Source organism: Mirounga leonina, unplaced genomic scaffold, assembly GCF_011800145.1.
Source record: "Mirounga leonina isolate KUSES-001 unplaced genomic scaffold, KU_Mleo_1.0 Mir_96, whole genome shotgun sequence".
NCBI lineage: Eukaryota > Metazoa > Chordata > Mammalia > Carnivora > Phocidae > Mirounga > Mirounga leonina.
Genome location: NW_023270871.1, coordinates 3,837,894 through 3,861,133, shown reverse-complemented (window position 1 = coordinate 3,861,133; position 23,240 = coordinate 3,837,894). Strand labels below are relative to the sequence as shown.

General features: G+C 48.4%; 1 protein-coding gene across 3 annotated transcripts in view; it reads right to left on the bottom strand.

The window, feature by feature from the left end:
• The window catches only part of LOC118006408 (pikachurin-like), a 175,168-nt gene that overhangs the window by 2,921 nt on the left and 149,007 nt on the right, over window positions 1-23,240 (bottom strand). Inside the window, exons 17-22 of one of the 3 annotated variants that reach the window (XM_034999056.1) lie at window positions 21,862-21,978; window positions 18,988-19,168; window positions 13,920-13,943; window positions 10,975-11,053; window positions 7,378-7,521; window positions 1,407-1,490 (exon numbers count right to left, since the gene is read on the bottom strand). In XM_034999056.1, the coding sequence (XP_034854947.1) occupies window positions 1,407-1,490; window positions 7,378-7,521; window positions 10,975-11,053; window positions 13,920-13,943; window positions 18,988-19,168; window positions 21,862-21,978 (629 nt within the window). The other 2 variants (XM_034999057.1, XM_034999058.1) reach the window with 2 other exon arrangements.

Below are 23,240 nucleotides of genomic sequence, written 5' to 3'. Positions count from 1 at the left end.
GTCCAGTATTTAGTTATGCCTACTGCCACCAGCTCAGAACCTTATTTCACTTTCTCCAGAGAAATGCCTTTCCTTATTTTCCCATGGGTAGGGAAAGAGCAGTGTGCCAGCTAGATGAGGTAGAAAAGGGGCTTGGATTCTAACTCCTCAAGTAAATTCAAGGAAAGCTTTTAAAACCAATCATCCCCCTTTTAGCCCCTCCTTCACCTTCCAGAGTTTCCTGGCTCTACTCTTTTTGGGGGGATACAATAATATAAATCCGGTTGGCCAGGCCTCACGTCTTGGTAGAAACTCTTCTAGTAATGAGCTTTAGAGGTAATTCTGTTCTGTCCTCACCCTCAAGACCATACACTGCCTCCCCACTTTGGATATGCTTCTTTAGAATCCCATACCTGAATGCTGTGATGAGCAATGCCTCCAACAGCTTATCTTGCCTGACCAGCCTTTCCCACCCCCCTCACCATTACTCTAAAAAATTCCATTTTTCCTCCCACTTTATTTCATCTAAGAATTTTTCATTTTTTTATATCTCTGAAATGAGGCTATGTCTTATAATCAATGGCATCTTAGGTTTGAAAAAACATGGTATCAACTTCTAAGGTAATAAGTAATGGACAAGAAAGTGGAGTCCAGCAAGGCTACTCCCACCACAGCCTATATGTGAGCTGAGGAGGAAACCGAGCATGGTAGCCCCATGGTTCCCAGCCTCACTCTTGGCCTCACCCATGGACCTCCCCAGAAAGGGCTATGGTAAATGCTCAGGGAACCTGAACCACACACTCTATTCAGCTCAACTCCTAGAACCCTCATCTAACATGGCAAGACTGACATTTTTTTTACAGAGCTAAGTTTGGGCCTGCTCTTTGGTTTCTCAGAATATACTGTTAAGAATATGGACAGAGGAAGTAAAACTAATTTTAAAGGAATGATTCACCCGGAGTTAGTCAGAAGTCAGGGTAGTGACCTCTGTGAGGGGGGAGATATGTAACTGGGGCAGGGTGCACACAACTTCTAAAGCTCAGGTAATGTAATGTCCAAAAAAAAAAAAAAAAAAAGTGGGTGAGATGTGAAGCATTCCTCAAAGTCCACAGGCCCTGAAATCTTATCCCACTAGAGATCTAGATCTCGCAAGATAGCGAGGCCCTCTTCCAGGTTAGCCATCAAAAAGTTCTTTCTCTGGGTGGTCTCTGTTGAGTGCAGACTTGGGAGGTCAGGCCCTCTGGCCTGTCAGTGTTAGGGAAAAGCAAGGGGGACCTTAGTAACAAAACGCCCTGGATGACCTGGGTCAGAAGCAGTAGGATGCCAGGCAAGGGTGGGGAGCAGGACTTTGGGGCCACAGGCACGTGGACAGCACATCTGGCTCTTGCTGAGCTCCAGCTCTGTCTCACCCTGTGGTGGGGACTCACCGGACAGCCTTGACTCGGTGCCACCGACCATCACTGAAGGAGCCATTAACCATGATGGACGCCACGCCACTGCCCAGGTTATAGCTAATGGCATAAGAGAAGAAGCGGACAGAATCAAGTGAAATACAGATAGGCAGGCAGCCACGAATGATTCCCATTGCAAAAAGTCCTTGGAACTCAGAATGTACCTTCCTTAATACAAAATACAACGATGTTATAAAAAGCATTAGGTTTCCAGGCTAGGCCATAAATGATCCCCCCACCCTCCAAAAAAAAAGTTTTTCTTAAAATTCTAATCGTAGTAAAATATACGTGACATAAAATTTACTTTAACCATTTTCCAGGGTTAGTTGGGTAGTGTTGAGTGCATTCACATTGCTGCACAAGCCATGTCCAAAAGTCATTTTATCTTGCAAAACTGAATCTCTGCACCCCTGAAATTACCACTCACCATCCACCCTTTCCCTGGCCTCTCACCGTTCTGCTTTCTGTCTCTGTGACTTTGACTATTCTCAATAACCTCATACAAGTAGAACCATGCAGTATTTGTCTCTTTGTGAATGGCTTCTTGCATTTAGCATAACGTCCTCAAGGTGTTTGTTGGTTGGTTTTGGCCCCATGTACAGAAGCATCAGTCCTATAGTATCAGGAACAAGAAGGGCTTCATCATTTGTAATGTGTTTACTAGGTCAAATACTGTCTCCCCCAAACCTCAGAATGTGACCTTATTTAGAAAGAGGGTCTTGGCAGATGTAATTAGTTAAGATGAAGTCATCCTCGGTTAGGGCGGCCCTAAATCCAATATGTCTTCATAAAAAAGGGGAAATTTTTGGACACAGGGACAGAAACAGGTAGGAAAGAATGCAACACAAAGATGCAGGCAGAGATTGGAATGGTGCATTTATGAGCCAAGAAACACCAAGAATTGCCAGCAACCACCACTACCTGGGAGAAAGGGATAGAACATTCTCCCTCAGAGCCCCCCGAAGGAACCAACCCTGCCAACACCCATGTGTCGGATTTCTCTCCTCCAGAACTGTGAGAGAATACATTTATATTGTTTTAAGTCACCCAATTTGCGGTAATTTGTTATGGCAGCTCTCAGAAACTCATACATGTGTTTTCACTTTCTGAAAAACAAAACAGAACACAACACAACACAGCAGAGTGGGCTAAGCCCCAAAGGGATCAGGAGGATCTGCCCAAAATCCCAAAGCTTATGGATAGGACTTAACTTGGTGTCTGATCTGCTCCTCCCTCCCAATTTTACTCTGCTATCAGGCCTACTCAGTAGCTTTGTATTTTCTGTTTCAGTTTCCAGATACCCTTATACCCTACAGGTCTCAGAAGACGTGCACATATTGTTTACCAGAAAGAAATATCCCTCTCAGTCCAGTGCTCATTTAATAATTCTAGTTTAATTCAATTCAACAAATATTTCGTGAGTGACTACTCCAGGCTGGGCACTGGGCCAACTGCCTAGACCTCCCCTTGATAATGCAATAAAGCCTAATGTAATCACGCTTTTCAAAGAAAATGTGTTCCACCAGGGCACCTCTCCTCAGTTTATAAGAGGACATGTCTCTCTGTGACTTCACTGGCCAAGAAATAGGAATGTTGAAAGGAAACCTGGATTAGTAACTGAGCTCTTGCATGCACTCGCTCTGAGAAAAGAGCAAGAAGAGAAAGCACTTGGCTTTCCCCAGGGAACGCACGATGGGTCATTTCTGTAATCAGGGAGGCTCCGAGGAGTCCTCCAGCCCACTGACACTGAACCAAGCACACAACTTGGGTGACCTGATGAGCTAGGAGACATAGCTGTCACTCTGATCCTGAAAAGTTTACGGTTTCCTAATGCATTTTCCCACCCCCAGTGTCTCCTTGTAAGAAGCAGCCTGCAGGTGGGATTTTCAGATTTCATTATTTAGTGGCCAAATGACTTTTTGAAGGAATGAATGATGATGAAGCAGGGCTGAGAGCTGATTGGCAGAAACTGAGCTGAATCACCAGGTGTGGCTTTAATGAAAGGCAGTGAGGGGTAACAGAAAGGGTGTGGGCACTTGGATTGGACTAGCCTGCCTTGATTCCCAGGCTTGCCAATGACTAGCTCTGTGATCTTGGCCATTTGCCCGATCTCTCTGAGACTGTTTCCTCCTCTGTGAAATGGGGGAATTAATACCTTCCCTAAAGGACTGTAGGGAATATTACATAAAAGAGCATGGCACATAGTAAGATCCAAACAAATCACCCCACCATCCCCAATACACGCAGTCCTTAATGCAGCTCATATCCGAGGTTGACAATATATCTGGAGGAACCAGTAGTAAACAGAAAGTTGCTACCAAGAGTTAAACTCATCAAGCCTCTCCTGGAAGAGTAGTCATGTGTGAGAGTGAACCAACAGGCTGTAAATATGTAACGAAAAAGGTCAGGAACACCCAGATCTCAGAATCAAGGTGACTTGGAGATAATCTCAGGGACGCTAGACTGGAACGTGATTGTAATCCAGTGAATGGAAACCTTTCAGCTGTGTTTGGACAAAAGACGGGCTTTCTTCTCCTGTTCTCCAACCTGATAACGCTCCTATTCATGCAAAGAGCCAGAACGTGCTCAAGGGAGTCAACAGTGAACCCGGCAGCCAGGACTCCAGCCTCATTGTGAGGTGGTGGTTGGGGAGGCCGCTCGGTTGGCCTCTCCATGGCCTGACTCTCCCACACATGCACCCGCTCTATCCCACCCTCCAACTAACCTCCTGCTTCCCCAGATACCCTGTCACCCTCTGTTGTTGCTGTTTTTTACAATAATAAAAGACCAAGAATAGTGGTTAGCTGCTTTGGGAGAGGGCATGGGGGAGCTCTCTGGGGTGTGGGAAATGTTCTCTATCTTGTTCTGGGTGGTGGTTACACAGGTGTCTACGTGTTTAAAAATTTTTCAAAGTCATCAAGCACTTGACATTTGTGCACTTCATGGAAGTTATACCTCAGTTTAAAAAGAAAAAGTAGAAACATATGAATGAATGAATCAATGAACAGACGAATGCATGTCTGGCTTCTCTATCAAGGCCTTGTGAATCTGGTTAGCGGGACTTGGTTATTCTGATCCAAATTTACCTGCTCAATTTGCTGTGCCCGGGAAGCCATGAGGCTGAGCACCAAGGTGGGCCACCAGGAAGAGCCACCAGGTGAGGCCTTTTGGAAACTACGTGGCTGCTTCCATGCCGTGACTGCCCCCTACTTAGTCGTACCCCCTTTGAACTGCCACACAGGGCGTTTTACTAATGTCAGATCTCTTCCTTTTCTCTGTTGCATGAAAATGTTATCAAGGTCACATGGAAAGAGTGGGAAAGCCTGTCAGTCAGGTGGTTTTCACAAACCTGTTCACTGGGCTTTATGCCCCATACACAATCATAAAACATAATGAAACAAAACCACCAAAAACTATACTCTTAGCCAAACACTTTGATTCCCTTTCTTCTACTTAATCTTGTACATAGAAACCCAGAAAACATTTGCTCCAAGATAACAATTTTAATAATCAGTACCACTAACAGCTAGATAGGCCAGACCCTGCACTAAGCCCTTCACATGAATTAACGCATTCAGTCTTCAGTCCTCACGACTGTTTGCTTCTCGCTTCTACAGAGGCAGGGTAACTTGCCCAAGGTCACGCGGCCACATGTCTGACTCTGAAGCCCAGGAGGTTGACCATTTCAGACCCTGCTTCTTAGGGCGCAGTTCCTGATCGTTTCCAATCGGATTCTGGCCCCCACAAGGCCCTGGGCCATCAGAATCTCTGGGTGGTGGTCCCAGGAATCCACCTCTGAGACCAGCTCCCCCCACCCCGCTGACTCTGTACAATGACATTTTCAAACCACTGGCCTGCACTCTAATTCCTTTCCATGCCCAGCCTCCCGCGGCACTTCCTATATCTGTGCTGGGTGAATGGATGTGCGAAGTGACTGCCCAGAGGAAGGAAGGGAGGCCGAGGCAGTGACGTTGCAGCTCCAGGCCCAGGGACGGGCGGGCGCAGACGTCCACCTCTGTGGGGGGCCAAGCGGGGCATCCTTCACGCAGAACATAGCCACCACTCCAGGCTAAAAGAAACACATCGGGCCTTATTTTCAGAATCCGAGGGAGAACTGGCAATAGAAGAAAAATGCAGGGATGCAGGGGAGCCGTCAGAAGGGTGTCCCGGGGGTGAGGGAAACGGGGGCTGGCCAGAGCCGGAGGGGAGCTGTGGGGCAGCCCTGAGCACACTTCCCCTGTCCGGGGCCAGCGGTTTAGGGGGGAAGCTGGGCCTCCCACCCACGGCTGAGCTACTGTTTCAGTTCCCTTTTCTGGGCACAATCAAGTACTTGAGGCCTTGGTGAGGTTAACCACAGGAAAACCACAAGAAAATGGCTTCGCGGCAGCCAGCCTGAAACTGGGGTGTGAAGAGCTCTGTGTTTGACCTCAGGGCCAAGGGGGGAAAGGGAGCCGAGACCGTGCTCCCACCGGCCGGCCTGGAGCTATCAACCACACACTCTCTCCCAAGTCCCCGACAATCACAGGATGGCATCCCTCAGCACACTCTGCTGTTTAGGAAAAAGTGTGATGTTGGACAAGTGACATTTCCTCTCAAAATGCCTTTTATTCAAACTGAAAGGACTTAACATTATTCTACTCGGGCTGTCAGTAATCCCCGTGCACGATCCACAGAAGCCCCAGAATTAAACCTTCATCTTCTCCACAGGTCAATCATCTTTGTTTTGAGTCCAACCGAGTCCATATCACTTAGTGACTTTGTGCTAGTCACCAGAGGGGGAATTAAAGCAGGAAAAGCCAGAGAAATTCCTCCCCCCACAGAGCAGATAGACCATCCAGAGACCAGGCAGGGGTTTCAAACCTTAGCGGACACAGAATCACCTGGAGAAACAGCTAAAACAGACTGCTGGGTCCCACCCCTAGAGTTATTCTGGTTCAGGAGGCCAAGGGTAGGGCCTGAGAATTTGCATTTCTAACAAGTTTCCCATGACAACTGATGCTACCGGTCCAGACCACGTTTTGAGAATCATGGGTCTGGACAAGTATTTCTAACCTCAAATAAGGATGTACCACCACAGTCTCTACTGAAGCTTCCGCATGTCACACAAGCCAGTGCCGGCCCTGGGCAAACCCAGCTCCCACCCACTGTGGTGGGGAGGAATGGTCTAGGTCATCCTTTAGCTACTTCACAGCTACATGTGACAAATCTGAGAACAGTCTCAAGTGACTCAAAAGAGGTAAGTACTTCCAGGACTGCCTTATCAGTATCACCCAAGAAGCATTTGCAAAAATCCAAATGTTGGGTTGATCTACTGACGCGTGAATCTGGCTTTGCAGGGGGAGACTGGAAGGCAGGCAATCTCCTTCCCAAGGCCGCACAGCTAATAGGGAGCAGAGTCAGAATTTACAGGCAGGTCTCTCGACTTTAGTTGGTCTCATCTGTCTGAGCTAGTTGGAGCTGAGTACTCATATCCATGCTCAGCACTATCAAAGTCCTCTTTCTACTACATCCTAGTTTGCAAGTGGGGAGCATACGGCAGCAACATTTTAGAACAGGGGTCAAAAAATGTTCTGTAAAGGGCTAGATGATAAATAATTTAGGCTTTGCCATAGAGTCCCTATTGAAACTACTCAAGTGTGACACCGTAGCATGAAAGTAATCAGATAATATATAAGTGAATGAGTATGGCAGAATTCCAACAAAACTTCATTTACAAAAATGGGTGATGGGCTGGATTTGGCCCTCAGGCCAAAATTTGCCAACTGATGCTCTAGAAGGTGGATGCTGGAAAGAAACACCAGGAGCCTCAAATAAGCCTGGTCCTTCAGGCAACAGTCCATTCCAGCAGACTGGGTGCTGGCTTATTTGGCATCACTCTGTTTGGCATGATTGGCACTGTCTGAGACAAATCACAAGGTGATGCTGAAGACAACTGGAGAGCGGTTACCTGAACACCAGGGCTCCATCTCGAAGGCCCAAGGAAATGAAGTCACTGTTGGGTCTCATGGGGCTGTCTCCCCTCCACATCAACAGACCATCTTTGGCAGTTGTCTTAAACCTCATGAATGCATTTGATCTTGATCCTGATACCCTGGGGAAAATACACAAATAATTGCAACAGATCAACCAGTGTCCACCAACGTCCATTCTGAATAGTCCCACTTTTGTCTGCCAGCCCCGAGGAGCCAGGTGTAAGGGTAGTCTGGCATTTCTGACACGCACTACCAGGAAATGAAAAATGGCATCACCACCACAAGCTACATGATGGGCCTAAAATTCTGGATTGCTCATTTTGCAGCAGTGTTCCCCTCCCCACATGTGGTGAAATTCCACGAGAGGGCACTTGATGAGTCACAGATTAGCCAGACTCTGGCCAATGCCAGCATCGAGGCTGTACCCTCAATATACACCTGTCTTCCCTCCTTCCTGTCCCACCCTCAGGGGGCCTTGGAATAGTGTTCCCCATTCCCCAACAGAAAGTGAGCTTCATAATTGCCAAGAGGTTCAAGTTGGCAGCTCTCTGGGCTATGATCACGGCTACGGATATCTCGCTCTGGCAGTGACTGTCCTTGAGGGCAGAGGAGGGGCGACCGGACAGGGGGCAGAGTGTCAGTCAGACAAGGAAGGTGGCTCAATGGGATCATGGTCTTGAGGCTGCTGGGGTGGAGGCAGGGTGGAGAGGAGCAGGAAGCTGAGAGGAACGGAGGGGTGCTCAGACGGGTCAGTTCCTGCCCCTACAGCCATGGCTGGGGATAGGATCACAGGCTTACGGGTTCTTACCAATTCCTGGGAATAGACTAGTTCAGAAATCTAGTCTCACTAAGGTGACCAGGGTTTCATCTGATATAAGGAGAAGGGCAAGCATGAGGTCTTTAAATAGGAAGTGAGACAAGAGTAAACATAATTCAGTATTGCTCCTAATATGGCACTATTGGGAAAGTCTCCTTTTCTATTTCCCTATCCCTTGTACCATCCCTCTGTGTCGCCTACTTGCTCAGGAGCTGTGGAGTGTATTCAGTACAGACCCTCCTCAACTTACCGTGGGCTTACACTCAGATAAACCCATCATAAACTGAAAATATCCTAAGTCAAAAATGCATTTAATAAACCTCAGCTACTGAACTTCGCAGCTTAGCCCAGCCTAACTTAAATGTGCTCTGAACACTTCCACTAGCCTACACTAGAGCAGAATCATCTAAAACAAAGCCTATTTTCTAGTAAAGGGCTGACTGTCTCAGGTAACTTACTGAACACCATACGGACAGTGAAAACCAGAACAGTTGTACGGGAAGAGAATGGTTGTAAGCACATCGGTTGTTCATGCTCATGATGGGGTGGCTGCTTGGGAGCAGCGGCCACTGCCCAGCCCCATCAGAGAGGATCCTATCACACATCACTAGCCTGGGAGGAGATCACAGTTCAAAATTCAAAGTATGGTTTCTATGGAATGCACATTCCTTTGGCACCATTGTAAAGCTGAAAAATCATTAAGTCAACCCGTCATAACATGGGGACTATCTATAGCGAACAGTGGAGGGGTATCTTGTCTAGGCTTCCCAGAGCCTGACCTAGACAGGAAGAAATCAAGTTTACCTTCCCCATGCAGGGCCTCAGAGTGAAGCAGGGAGAAGCAGGGTCCATAATGGTGACTTTGCCACCAGGCCCGGTGCAGAGAATCCAGCCCTGGCCCACTCCCTAGAGACCTGCTTTTTTCCATCTTTTACTCCGGGTTCCTTCCTTCCCTCACTTGCTTTGGATACATTGATTAGTGTAAGCCAATCATAATGGTTCCATTTCTCTTGCAGTGATTGGTTTAGGGGTGGACACGTGACCATATTGTTCGATGACATAAAGGAAATTTATCAGAAGGATTCTAGGAAAGACTCTTTTCTTTTAAAAAAGTGTTGCATGAAAAAAATTTTTACTTCCACTGGATATTGCCCTGATGTATAGCCATTTTACGAGTGTCTTATGGACAGCTGTCTTATAACCATGGAGGGAGTGCCCCTGGAGAATATCCTGAGGATAACAAGGCAGAAAGATGGAAGAGACTTAGGTCTTTGATGATAGAGTTGAATCTCTGAATTAATCAATCCAGGAACCAGTCTAAGTCTGCACTGCTTGTTACATGATCTAATAAATGCCCTTCATGTTGAAGACATTTGAGCTGAGTTTCCTGTTACTTGCAGCCAAAGGCATCCAATGGAAACAGACCCTGATCCTGACTTTTACTTGCAGCTTCACGCACATGCATATGTACGTGCATGTACCCACATGTACACAATTGTTTTGGTTTGGGGACCTGCACCTCCTATTCTCACCAAACCCCTCTACTCCCCCAAACCACCTGGTGCCTTGTACTAAGCCCCAGGGGGGTGAAGACTTGGGCCCCTTTCACAAGGCCTTGTTTTCTGGGGACTGAATGCCCTTGCATCTTAGGGGAGAAAGGGCTAAAGAAGGAAGAAGCTCTCTCTGGGCCCCATGCCAAGACAACCTAGATAAATACAACATGAGATTAAAGAAATGAAGTGATGCCCGTCTGGTGTGCGTTCAGAGTTACCAGGTACATCCAATGCCCCGGGATTTGTCTCAACCACTTTTGTCCCTTGAAAAGCTCCCAAACTCATCTAGCCTAAGAACTGGGTGCCTTTAGCTTAAAGCTTTGCCTTAGTCTGTTAAGATGTAGTCAACCTGAAGAGGAAGGAAAATTCTAGAATGATGGTGCTGGTGGCAGGGTGGGGGATGGCACCCTGTAAACTACAAAGAACTAGAGGAGGAAGAAGAAAGAGAGAAGGGCAAACTGAAAGCACCCCATATGAGCTTGGCTAGGGTGAGGACTCTGCCTAGGACCAGTCTTTCCCTTGTGAGCATACAATTCCGAACCAGGAGCTTGGACTCCAGAGCAGGGCTGGAGCTTCTGTCACTGGCATGAAAAGCCATGGCTAGGACTTGGGTATCTCCTTGGACCAGGCTCTTGTATCCACATGAGGAGAGCTGAGAAGCCCCTCACCGAACTGGCCAGAGCCTGAAGAGGACCGTGGAGCTTTGCTGAGGAAGACACAAGGTAGCACGTGGACTCCAAGACTGTCTGGTGGCCACGGGGGCACTTCCGCTGCTGGCTCCTGTGGCCACAGGACAGTGTGGAGCTAACTGCCCGGCCTGGGCAACCACACTTAGAACCCCGGCTTGGGGTGTGTCAAGTTCTCACTGCTTCTCAAAGCCCCGATATTGGAAATCCCAGGGCTGGGCATGCTCGTCTCTCCAGGCCCTCTGACCAGAAATGGTTTGGGTTGTTTGTAACAGCGTTGTCTGAAAGGCAGCACTTTTCAAGTTGAATATTTTTGTCTGTTTGTTTTGTTCTAGTTTCTATGTCTATTTTGTGGCCCTCCCCACCCCACCCCCCGCCCACCCACCAAAAGGCCATGTCTCAATGGCCTTCTTTGGGAATTATCTTCTGGCAAGTAAGATAAAGAAAAGTCCTGGGAAAGACTTTGAGGAATCGACCCCCATAGAGATAGGGAAGGTGCCCACTGTAATTTATTACCTCTTGAGGATATCTGGGTTGTCGTAGATCAGATAACTGCGGCCCATAAACTGCGGGATCTCGATGGCTTCTGTGATGGCTGAGATAGAACAGAAAATGGAGGTTACATGGTATTCGGCTCTCTTGACCCCAGCCCTCAACCCCAGGGCAGGAAAATACAAAGGAAGCCAGTTCCTGGAAATGGGACATTTAACAACTTGTCAGCCCCTTCCTCTTGTCTGCACACACACTTGGCCAGGTTGGGAGCTGCCTGTCATGGCCTGGGGTTGGTGTCTCCCTGTGGTCGCCTCCCTGGGGCTGGCTGTCACTGTTATTGGCCTCAGCACTCCTGAGAAGTCTTTGCAGTATGTTGAAACTTGAACTGTGCCCAATTATTCTTGGAAGCCAAAGAGCAGGTCGTGGGCCATGTGGGGAACAGCTGGGGATAACCCTAGATATTCTCCAAGGGAGGCAGAGAAAACAATCCCCAAACAAAGCCCACCAGGATTTCATGATCTGAAGCCAATCTGCCCCAGGACTCCTACTTCTTCAGCCATGACCTCAAGAGATTGGTGAAGTAGGCGGGATAAGGCTTTGGCTCGTTTTTTTTTACTAATCACCTTCCAGCGTCATGTTTTACAGGATCTTCACCATATTCTCATGGAGTAGCAGGGAGTATGGAGGAGGGCTGGTTATTCCCATTTTACAGAAGAGGAAGACAATGCACAGGAACCATCAAGGATTTGCCCAAGATCACACAGCAAAGAGAGCATAAGACCATAAACCAGAAGGGCTCTCCTTAATTCTGGCCCTCAGCCCATGTTTGACTTTCCAGTATCTTAGAAGTGTATTTCCTTCTTCCTAATGTCTCATCCCCTTGTTTTCCTAAGGAATCACCCTTTTCACACAGCAACATCTTTCTCCTCTTTAGAAAGACATAGAAGTGACCGTTGAAGGAAATTAAGATAGAATGAATCTCATTTTCAAAGAAATGTGCAAAACGAGAGAGAATAAATCAGCTTATAAAACCAGTTAGAGTTTCACAAAATTATGTGGTTGAGGCAAAGAAGACACTGAGCTGACTCTACACCCAGGGGAGAAAATGTATAATTATCTGATACTATGAACAGTAGGAGAGTTTAAACTTAACTTCTAATTATGAAAAGAGAAAGAGAGAGACAGAGAGGGAAGGAGAGAGAGAGGTAACAGCAAACCCCCAAACCCAGTGACATTGAGTCCCAAGGATAACTTCCTCTGTTGGCAGGTCACCCACAGCAGGTTCCCACAATGTTTTCAAAAAAAAAAAAAATTAAAAAAAGGAAGGAAGGAGGTAAGGAGGAAAGGAAGGAGGGAGGGAGGGAGGGAGGGAAGAAGGAAGGAAGGGATTTCTCTCAACCACTTTTGTCCCTTGAAAAGCTCCCAAACTCATCTAGCCTAAGAACTGGGTGCCTTTAGCTTAAAGCTTTGCCTTAGTCTGTTAAGATGTAGTCAACCTGAAGAGGAAGGAAAATTCTAGAATGATGGTGCTGGTGGCAGGGTGGGGGATAGAAAGCAAAGAAAGAGAAATGGAACTTTAATAATTTCGGAGGTAACTCTGAAGAAATTGCTTTAGTGCTGACACGTCTCAGCTCCGATCAGGGGGCTGCCATCCCAGGGGGGCCTACTGGAACCAAGAAAGGCTCTATCCAGTGCAGCAGCCCCCACCTATTCGTGGGCTTGCTAGCCACGCTTTCAGTTACTTGTGGTCAGCCGTGGTCCAGAGGCAGATGATCCTCCTATCGTCAGAAAGTCAACAGAAAGTCACCATGCCTGTGTCACTGTTCATCCCACCGAACAGGCATTCCATCTCACAACATCACCAGAAGGGTGAGGACGGTCCAGTAAGATATTTTGAGAGAGAGAGACCCCAGTGACATAACTTAGATTCCATATGTTGTTACAAGTGTTCTATTTCATCATCAGTTATTGTTGTTAATCTCTTACTGTGCCCAATTTAGACTGATCGTAGGTAAGCACGTCCAGGAAGAAACATGGAATATATAGGACTCCGTACTGTCTGTGGTTTCAGGCATCCGCTGGGGGTCTTGGCAGGTTCCCTCCCCGCAGATCAGGTAGGGGAGCATGACTGTAGCTTCCAATTCTGGCCACCCCACCAGCCTCTCTCCCTTCTGGTTAAAGAGGGTAAGAGGAAGAGGGGAGGAAAAGGAAGGGAAGTAGAGAGAGGTAAAAAGAGTGAGATGCAAAATAGCAGGAGCTGAGGAGAAGAATGAATGGGAGGAAGGAGAGAGAGGGGAAAGGAGAAAAGAAGCTGCCAAGTAAGGAAGGGAGAGCCAGGTGCCTGGGCAGCCTTCAGGTGGGGGAAGGAGCGGGGGTGGGGAAGCAAGGCAGGGAGGGAAGGAGCCAGAGGAGTAGAAGTCGAAATGAGAGGGGGAGAGAAGAAGAGGGAAAAGGGGGCTTGTAGGTGGGATGCAGGCCCCTAACTTCAGGATAGGAGTGCCCAGGAGGGAAAAGGAGAGGATATCCAAGCTGTCAGAGTGGCGGTTCCCAGAGCTAAACATAGCCAAGGCTCCCCCACTGGGTTTGGCTCACCCCCAGGGTGAGAGGCGCAGGCCCTGCTGTTACTGGCCATGGGCGTGGGCCTGTTCCCCTGGACTCCTTGAAATGGTAGGATGTGCTTGTCACACGTCAGCGAGGCACACAGAGAGCCTCTGCGGGGTCTGTGTGAGCCGGGCCCAGCTGCCTGCCAAGCCGGGCTCAGGCGCTTCCCGAGCTCCAGGTGGGAGGCGAGCGCCATCTCAGGGCTGGTGGCTCTAGAGGGAGGATTCCCGCCTCCTCCCCGGTAGAGTGGCCGAGTCCCCCACCACTTACCCCGTTCCCCTCTGCAAGCGCTTGGCCTGCACGGGGTGCCCTCCCTGGCAGGAGCCCAGAGCGCTTTCGCAGTGTCACCTGGAACGTCCTGTACTTACTATTGAGGCAGTGGTTCTCGCACTCTGCCAGCCGCCAGCATGGAACAGAAGAGGGGAAGTCGGAATTCCACAGGTCACCGGAAACCAGCCTTGTTTCCCCCATAAAGCCCTGAGAGGGCCCAGCCGGTCCTCTCAGGGGAATGGGAATAGGAATCCCACAGGGATGGCTGGAATCTCTCTCAGCACACTTAGCACCAACTCCCCTCCCTAAGTCTCCACTGCATAGTGGGGGTGGGGTGGGGGCGGACAGAGAAGGGATGTGTCCGTTGTCTGACACTTCTGAGGCTCCCCTGACCTTGAACTAACAATCCCCATTTATTCTAAATCTGGAGAAACAGTGCTTTGCTGAACAGTTACTTACCTTGTCAATGATTATTACTTTTCTTGCCTCTAGGCTATGTGTGAAAGAGGAATGATAAGCCAGCCAGCTGCCTCTTTTTTCTCTGTAGTGGAAAAATATCCCCCCAATTCCCACCCCACCGGCCCTCTGCAAGATTCCAGAGCCCTGCTCATTCTGCGATTAACAAAGGGCGGGGGAAGGCTCCAGAAAGGACCCGACTGAATATAAAATGGTGAAAATATACAAACTGCAGGCAGTATCTATGGATAAATATGAACTCTGTACTAGAACATTAGAACTGGAAGTGACCATCTAGCCCTTTCCGGCCCTTTGTAGTTTATTTAAATATTGTAAACGTGATGATATTTTATCCTAACCCAATTTTTTCTACATCATCTTTTCTTCTGCGGCAAAGGCACTAATCAAAAAGTGTTTTTGTCACGTCTTCACATTTATACCTAAAAGACTGTGCCAATCTGCCGACACAAAAAAATACCCCAGTGAATAGCAGCCTCCAAGCCAGGGAAAGCAAATTTTCCACCTGAGGGACTTGAAATTCCCAACAGACTATAAGGAGCTGATGGAGCGCTGGCTCGTTCTTAGAGTCAAAGGACCCCAGAGAAGGAAGGACCTGGGCGGGGGGGCTGTAACCTGACTTTCCCAACAGCATCCTGCTGGATGGCCACCGGGCCCAAGCAGCTCCTTCATCCATAGGGTAGTACCCTCCCTTGTTGGACAGTTCTACTTGGTCCAGGATTCTTGGTTCCATGATGCTGCCTCGGTAGCCGGAGTAACAACCACCAAATACCTTTCCAGGACCAGCCTTCAACTCTCTCAAGATCAACATCCAGGCTGAACACACCCACATTATTCCACTGTTGAATGATACAACATGCTAAGGAAGAAACAGTCCCTGTAGTCTGCATAAGGAATATGCTGTATTCATTTGTGTTTTTATATACTGAGTTTTCTTAAATTACGGCCTACGTTTACTGAAGCTGTTTTTTCACACGCTGGGACCAGAAAAAGTAACATCATCTAAATCAGATCTCCCAAGGTGCTGTGAATTGACTAAATACTATAGAAAATGTTCAAAATGTTGTGTTTGTGGAAGGTGTGCAAGGTGTCGATGATGAGGCAAGACCGGATTCTGCAGGACTGAGAACCGTGTGCCCAAGGCCGGCTCGCTGTCGGTTTTAAGCGCGGAGCAGCTCTCCTCCACAGAGAAACACCCCCATCTAGCGGCCTGACGGGTCCTGCACGCTCCGAGTCCAAACTTGTCAGTAATGCAGGGAAGGGAAGGGAGGACCAGGGCTCAGAGTTCTTTCCCAAATGGCCTGCGCGCTATTGGCTGGGAGAAGCCCTGGGAGACAGCTGCATCCTCTATCCTCGTCTTGGGACACTCAGATCATAGCCAAGGCGCCAAGAAGTCCCCCAGAAGAGAGAGCTGTTTAAACTGGGGTTACTCAGGATTACCCAAGCTTACCTGACCACAGACCCCCACACCCATTTTGTGTCTGTGAACGTATGTTGTCTGTCTTTGCATGTGTGCTCAAACCAGCCATTAGTATTTCTTAGAACCTACTTTTGTACATGAGCTTCGTGAAATTCTGCTTTAACTTACTAGTAACTTACTTAGATACAAGAACTCTGAGGGACCGGATGCAAGATGGGTAAATTTGGATGAGAGTAGAGCGAAAGCGAAAAGAAATTTCTAGGGATGGGGCGTACCTTTTCCGAGGAGGGAAACGCCCTGGTAACACCCCTCTGGGGAGAGGAGAAGGGGGTCTCAGTATTGGGGTGCTCCATAGGGTGCCTAGATTTAAGGTAGCAGAAGGCACCTAAGAGTGAGAGCCCCTAAACGGGAGGTCAGGGGACCACCGAAGTCAGGCCTTATGATTTCCGTAGGCATCTGCAGTTAGACTTAGGAGAACTGGCTTCTCCTGGCCTGGTGGGTTCCCCAGGTTGGGGCGGGGAGGTTCGGTTCTCCATAGCTGCTACCGCAATAGGGAGCCCCCAGTGCCCCGGGAGCAGTGAGGAGCTCAGTGCGAGCTCGATGCCCACTTCTGTCCGGGCTCAGCCTTGCAGGGACAAAAGGGGAGGTCCTTAAACCACTGTGATGGTCTGGGTGTCTAGACCATTCCAGGATAGGCCAGAGTTTCTGGTTCCAACCCTCCTGTGCCACCAAGAGGCGAGAAGAGGTGCCAATCTCCCAACGAGGGCCCTAGTGGAAATCACCTGCGTGCCACAAACTCCCTGACCAGGTTAGAGAAAACCAGACTCACCAGGGACCCCCAAAGCTAAACTGCTGGTGGAGAAGGTGGTATGGATTGAATGAGGCCTGGAGCTGGTGACTTCAGCAGTGTGGGCTGCTCAATGTAAAAGGACCGCTTTAGCTTCCGGAGGGGACACTAAGAATAGGTTCTTGCTTTTGAAAGATGATCTGGTTATCAGGGAGAAAAAAAAATCCAAACTTTTAAATATAGGAAGCTACGCATCACCTTGCTGGATGAGACAAGACTGTCTCCTGTCTACCTATCAGGATTCATCCTGACAACCAAGGATGGCTTCTGAACATTCTTGGTCTCTCCCACCAAGAATCTAACCAAAGTTTTAGAATGTTCTTCTGTGTTTCTGTGGAATAATGTAGCTGCCCACCTCTCTCCCTTCTCTTTCCAATCCTCACTCGGGACTAGATGCTCACCCCGATATTACAGCAGTCCGTGTGACAACTGCATGCCACCGCGTGCCTGTTGGGGCCTGGAAAAAATTGTCCTTAATGGCCCTAACTTGCGCCCAGTCTCCCATTAATGCCATCAAGCCATAAACAGGAGAAGAAATGACTTGCTACGGGCCACGCCCCCCCTACGGAAGCCTTCCTAGAGGGGTAACAACTGCCTTTAGGGCAGAAGCACTATCTTTATTTCAAAGCATAAGGAAATACTGATACAACACAAGGGGAGCTGATAGTTGGCCTGGGTTTTACTCTGGGCTTGAGCCTAGCATGTTCCAGAAAAAGAGGCCTAAACGCCCCCCAGATCCCCCCGCCGCTGTCCATTCCCTTGGATCTTGCCAGGAGGCCCAGGCCCTCCCTGGAGCTCTGACTCTTCAAGCTGCTGAGACTTGCTTCTCACTGAACCTGAACGCACAGTTATAGAGCTATAAATGTGAGCACTTTATATCTGTTACGGCTAATGTTCTGAAGCAGAAAACGAGGGTTAACAAGATCACAAATTATCCTGTCCTTCCTCCTCTAATTCTCAAAGCTAAACGTTCATTTAAGCCTTGGGCTTTATATATTGACCATTAAGGTGAGCTTTTGAGGCAGGAGCAAACCTGAATTGCCTGTGGTAAAGTTGGAGACCCAGGAAACTCAAACACTAATGTGTAAAATCCAAACTCAATTTTCCGAATGAATGGGCTACTCTTGAACTAAATCTCTGCAAGTACACGCTATTAGCCAAACAACAATTTGCTTGTTAGAATTATAATCAGGATCTTTCAGAAATGGATCCATCACTCTTCTTCGGAGGTTCATCCCTAGGGTGAGCTATGTTAATAAACATATTTCTTATAATTTGCCATGCAGTTTTCAAAATTCATTGAAACAGAATACTACGCAGGCTTCCAACCAGCAAATTAGCATTCATACTTCCCAAGACTGCTGCAAAACAACTTCTCCTACTATTCCATACCCCGCAGCATCTACCTGTAACTGACCATCTTCTCCTAAGCCCTCATTCTGATAAAGTTCGGGAACCTGGAAACAGACGGGAAAGAGAGAGAACACATCCCTTCACTTAGGCTCACTGCCTTATTTCCTTTGACCTGATGCCTTTTTTTTTTTTTAGTTTGGCCTGATGCCTTTTTTTAGTTCCCAGGCTGGTGAAGCCATACTGATACTTGAAACAAGAGCCAATGGCCCAACATGATGACCATATCCTGGGAGGCCTCTTCCAGACACCAGGTCCGTGGCCTCTGCCTCCCTAGGGCAGGTGTGGAAAGTTCCATCCAGTAGGGACTCAAGGCCTGTGACCTGCTCTAGCTTTCAGACAAGGACAGGCTGGAAGCTGAGTAGCTCACAGCAGGTGTAGTGGATTTTCTTCTTCTCACCAGCAACAATAACGGTGAGTACTGGCTGAGTACTTAATAGGCCTTCTCCTCAGGAATATGCATCGCCTCATTTAATCTAGGCTACCACCCTCTGTGCCAGACGCTATTGCATCATTATTCGCATTTTACTGATGAGGAAACCCAGGCACAGAGGAAACAGCATGAAAAATAACACTTTCAGAAGGTTACTTATACTTTAGTAGAATTTATATTTTTCTGTATTGGGCAAGATTTCTCAGATTTCTCCTTACTGCCTTCGCAGGTACGGGTCAACATAGTTATCAGCTATAAAGCCCAGGCACCCACCTATCAGGATAGGCTCTGGGCATGGCTCAGAGGCAGGGGTCGCGCGGAAACCCCCCTACACTATGATTTAACCTTTCGGCTGCTAGACCATCAGGGGATTCTCAGGGAAGACGCCCCACTGTTACGGAGGTACTTCGGCGCTGTAATTCTTCTTTAATAGAATGATTAACCATGTGACATGCCATCTAATACGCTCCTGAACTCATTGCCCCAAACAACGCACATGGCTGACCTGGGGTTCCCAGCCCCTCCCGGAGGAGTCTGTCCCCTGTGCTCCCGGAGATACCCCCCCCCCCGCACAGCGCCTACCTTTCTGGCAGTGCAGCCCCTCGAAGCCCAGGGGGCAGTCGCACTCGTAGCCCTCCTTCCTGGGCCGGCAGCTGCCCCCGTGCGCGCAGGGCCCCGCCACGCAGGGGTGGGCTGCGTTCTCCACGTTCACGCCCCGCGTGAAGTCGTGCTTCATGTGGATGGTGCGGTCGTTCAGGATGATCTGCGGGGGGCAGAGCGTCAAGACGTTCAGGCGCTCGGAACACATCTTTGCAGTCTGCTAAAGCCTCCCTCGGCACCCGCACCTGCACGACGCGTGCTGAGGGAGCTTGCATAAAAGAGCAAGGGTCCAGTTCCGGTTTTTATCGCCTTGTAAAAGCGATGCAGGAACCGAGTGACTACCCGTGGCCCTTGGGAGAATCTGCAGAGAGGAAAGCATCCCCTGGCTCTGGAAGATTCCAGGAGGTCATAAAGAAGTCCCAATAAATACGAAATGAGGGTTCTCAACCTGGCTGCCTGTTAGAATCTCCTGGGGAACTTTAAGAAATGTACTGATGCCCGGGTCCCACGCAGGGCAATTGGATCAGCATCTCTGACGGTGGGATCCAGTCAGCAGTCACTTTTAAAAGCTTTCCAAGTGATTCTAAGATGCAGCCAAGGTTGAAAGGTGCTGCTGTAAAACCAAGGAGGAAAGAATACAAAACAGGCAGGAATCAAAGGGGGACTGATGGCTCCTGGTGGCGGTGGGGCTGGGAGAAGCTTCTCCCTGTATTGCTGTGTTCCTCTGGCCAGTGGTCTCCAGGGAGTCTACAGCTCCATCAGCTGGGATTCCCCAATTGTCCCACCCACTCCTCTACCCTCCCTCCCTGACACTCTTGAATTCCCTTCCTCTCCACATCCCCTTCCCCACCATTAAAAAAGAAAAAAAAGAAAAAAACTCAGATCACCTTCTTAGTACTGCCATGCAAATTCACCGGCAAGAGAGCTCCTTTGCCTTCACCCCCCTTTCCCTGCAGTGGGGCTCTAGCAAAAATGATGAATTATAGGGAGAGGTTACTGGGCTTTCCAGCCCCAGGTAAATGGAGCCAATGTTTTCAGCCCTTGACTTGGAGAGTGTGTTTATTTTGAGCTGTGTGGGTGTTTCAGTGTCATGCAGGCTTTGCAGAACCTGGGGACAGAACACCTCTCAGAAAGACCTCTACCCTGCAGGGGCTTCTAAGAGGTTAGCTGTGGTCTTTCCTGCCACTAATGCATGGTTCCACAAGCTTGCCTAGTCCTTGGAGGGTGTCGGGAGAGTTGGGAGAACACTTTTTTCCCCCAGTTTTGAATCTTACAAACTGCGAGAAAGTAGCCAGAATCCTTCTTTACTTGTCCCCTTTTCATACTCCAAGTGAAAGAGTGTGAAACTGAGTCATACGTATTTGAGACAAGCCAAAATGCTACCCTCCACCACAGGACATGGCACAGCCAATGACTCAGCCCCTGGGAGGGGAGGGTGGCCTTCCCAGGAGGTGAGGAGGAAAGGGTTATGTGTGCTGTGTGAAAGGGGGAGGGGCAAAGCCTGACAAGGGTGGGGACAGAGAGTGAGGCCACTTAGCATCTCAGCTTGCTTTCTAAGTGAGAACTTCTAACACACGATTAAACAAGGCTAACCGCGCTGATGGGGGACCATGGGCTGAGCTGAGGTGTCACTGACATCGCTGTTCAGCAACACAGGGAAACACATCAGGGTCAGCAAGTATTGCCTGGATCCCTTTCGTGGGACCCATACCGGGATACAAGAGAAGAAGGACAGGGCCCCATGGGGCCCTTCCGAGTGCCCGGATGTGTAAATCACGATAGGACCACCTTTCACTGGCCTCCTTCATTTTACGCTCCCTCATGCTTCATGCCAAGGCTAGAAAGGATCAGTGGCCCACCGCCCACCATCGGTTGCTAAAGGAAAACAGGAGGAAGCTAATATCCAGGAATCGAATATGCTTTTCTTCAAATCCTTTTTCTCCCAGGGCTTGGCAGTCCTGGGAATCTGGTTTGGTGAGTCAGCCTGCCTGTCTGTTACAGACAAAACATGTTATCATAACCAGAGAGGTCATGGGCAGCCCCAAGAGAAGGAATAACAGACAAATAGGAGTGCGGTCAGTGCCCTGTATCTTTAACTAGCTGAAGGATTTTTTTCTGAACCTTCTACAGAAGGACTTCTTCATCTATGCTCTTGTAAGAGCACCTTACATCATCAAGTAAGAGCTTGGTTACGTGATTGATGAACAACAACTGCTAACTTGGGGCGCCTGGGTGGCTCAGTTGGTTAAGCGACTGCCTTCAGCTCAGGTCATGATCCTGGAGTCCCAGGATCGAGTCCCGCATCGGGCTCCCTGCTCGGCGGGGAGTCTGCTTCTCCCTCTGATCCTCTCTCTCTCTGTCTCATTCTCTCTCTCAAATAAATAAATAAAATCTTTAAAAAAAAACCAAAAAAAACAAAAAAAACAAGTGGCAATGGGGGTGGAAGTGGGGATGGGGGTTGGCTCTTGACTTGAGCCAACTGCATAGTAACCCCAAAGAGAAGCACAGAGCCAAGAGTTGCTAGGAGACTCCATTCGCCTCCTTCCCTTTGGTAGAAGCATTGCAGCCACCTGATGCCTGTTCCCTCCCTCAGCACCGCCTGGATCCTTTGGTGGATTGGCTGTAGATTCATCTTCATTGAGTTGCATTCATGGAATGTCTGCTGGACAGAGGCCCTGGGGTAGAAGTTATAAGAAAGTAGGGTTGGAAAGCTCTGTTGCTAGCCTTAAGAAAGAAAACCTTAAAACTTTCTCCAAGCTTCTTTTTTGGAGGCATGGGATTATACCGATCATAGTTCTCGATTCCATCATCTGTAGACAAGGTCACACAACAAACATGCACAAATAAAGCTGGTACCTTCTGGATGCTCCCACTAAACGGCTTCAGGATGCCCGAGTTCTTCTTCACCTCATCATAATTCGGGACTCCACCAATAAAAATGTCCGTGTTGCACTTAATCTGCGTGAAGCCTCCCTGCCAAAAGAGTAGACACGAAACACGGTATAGCTTCAGAAAAGATAGTCAAGACTACCAACTGGTAGACCTGGTACCCTGGGGATCCACCCCAAAAGGCTGGGGGGACTTCCACATTGGTTTGCATTGCCACTTACCCCCTGTTTGAATGTCTGTAAGTGTAGTAACCTCTCTGAGACTCTGTTTTACCATCTACAAAATGGGAACCCTAATATCTACCGCAGAAGGGTGTCATAGTGCATGTGGTAGACTGCATGACTGCCCACCAGTATTCAGCACTTCTCCAGAAGCACCCCTCTCCCTGCAGGAAGATCAGCTCCAATCTATTGATCTTGAGTGGGGCCAGGTAACTGGCTTCAGTCAATAAAACACGGGCAGAAGAGAAATGAATCATTTCTGCACAGAAGCTTTCAGAGCCAGAAAGGGGGGCTCATGGTGGACTCTCAGCCTGGGTGTCAGATTCAAGCTGCACCTGACCAGGGGCGCCTGGATGGCTCAGTCGGTTAAGCATCTGACTCTTGGTTTTGGCTCAGGTCATGATCCCAGGGTGATGCGATCAAGTCCTGCGTCGGGCTCCACACTCAGCAGGAAGTCTGCTTGAGATTTCTTTCCCTCTGCCCACCCCCCAAATAAATAAACAATATATATATTTTTTTAAAAAGCTGCACCTGACCACGGATGGACACGTAAGTGAGAAATAAGCCCTTATTGTAGCTGCTGCTATTTTGGAGCTGTTTGTGATTGACGTTGGCACAGTCTAGCCTCTCTTGGAGGCTGAGATCCTGCTTACTTAGCACTTTGCCCACAGTTGGATGCATAAGCAGCATTCCTGTCTGACCAGCTATTGTTATATTAGGCAGTGGTAAAGATAGAACCTCTTTAGGCCAAGAGAAAAGGAAGGCGTGGTGGGTGGGAGGCATTCCTTAACAACTACAAAGGGTAGAGAAATTCTTCTATTTTCCGAATTCTGAGAAAACTTCCCATGTTAACTCCCAGAGGTTTCCCTCTTACTGGTTATTTCAACAGCCTAAACTCTCATGCGTGGGCTAGGCATTAAGCTGTGTGTAATATTTAAGGTTTAAACTCCTTCAGATGTGAGCTGTAAGCAAAAAGTTAAAATGTTCTAACAATTAGAGATACATTGAAATTTGAGATCTCTGTGATGAATACTCTTTAGGTAATGTAAGTCAGGTCTCCTCTTATTCATGGTAAAAAGAAATATAGATAGTAGCAGCATTTAGTCATTAATTTAACCAATATTA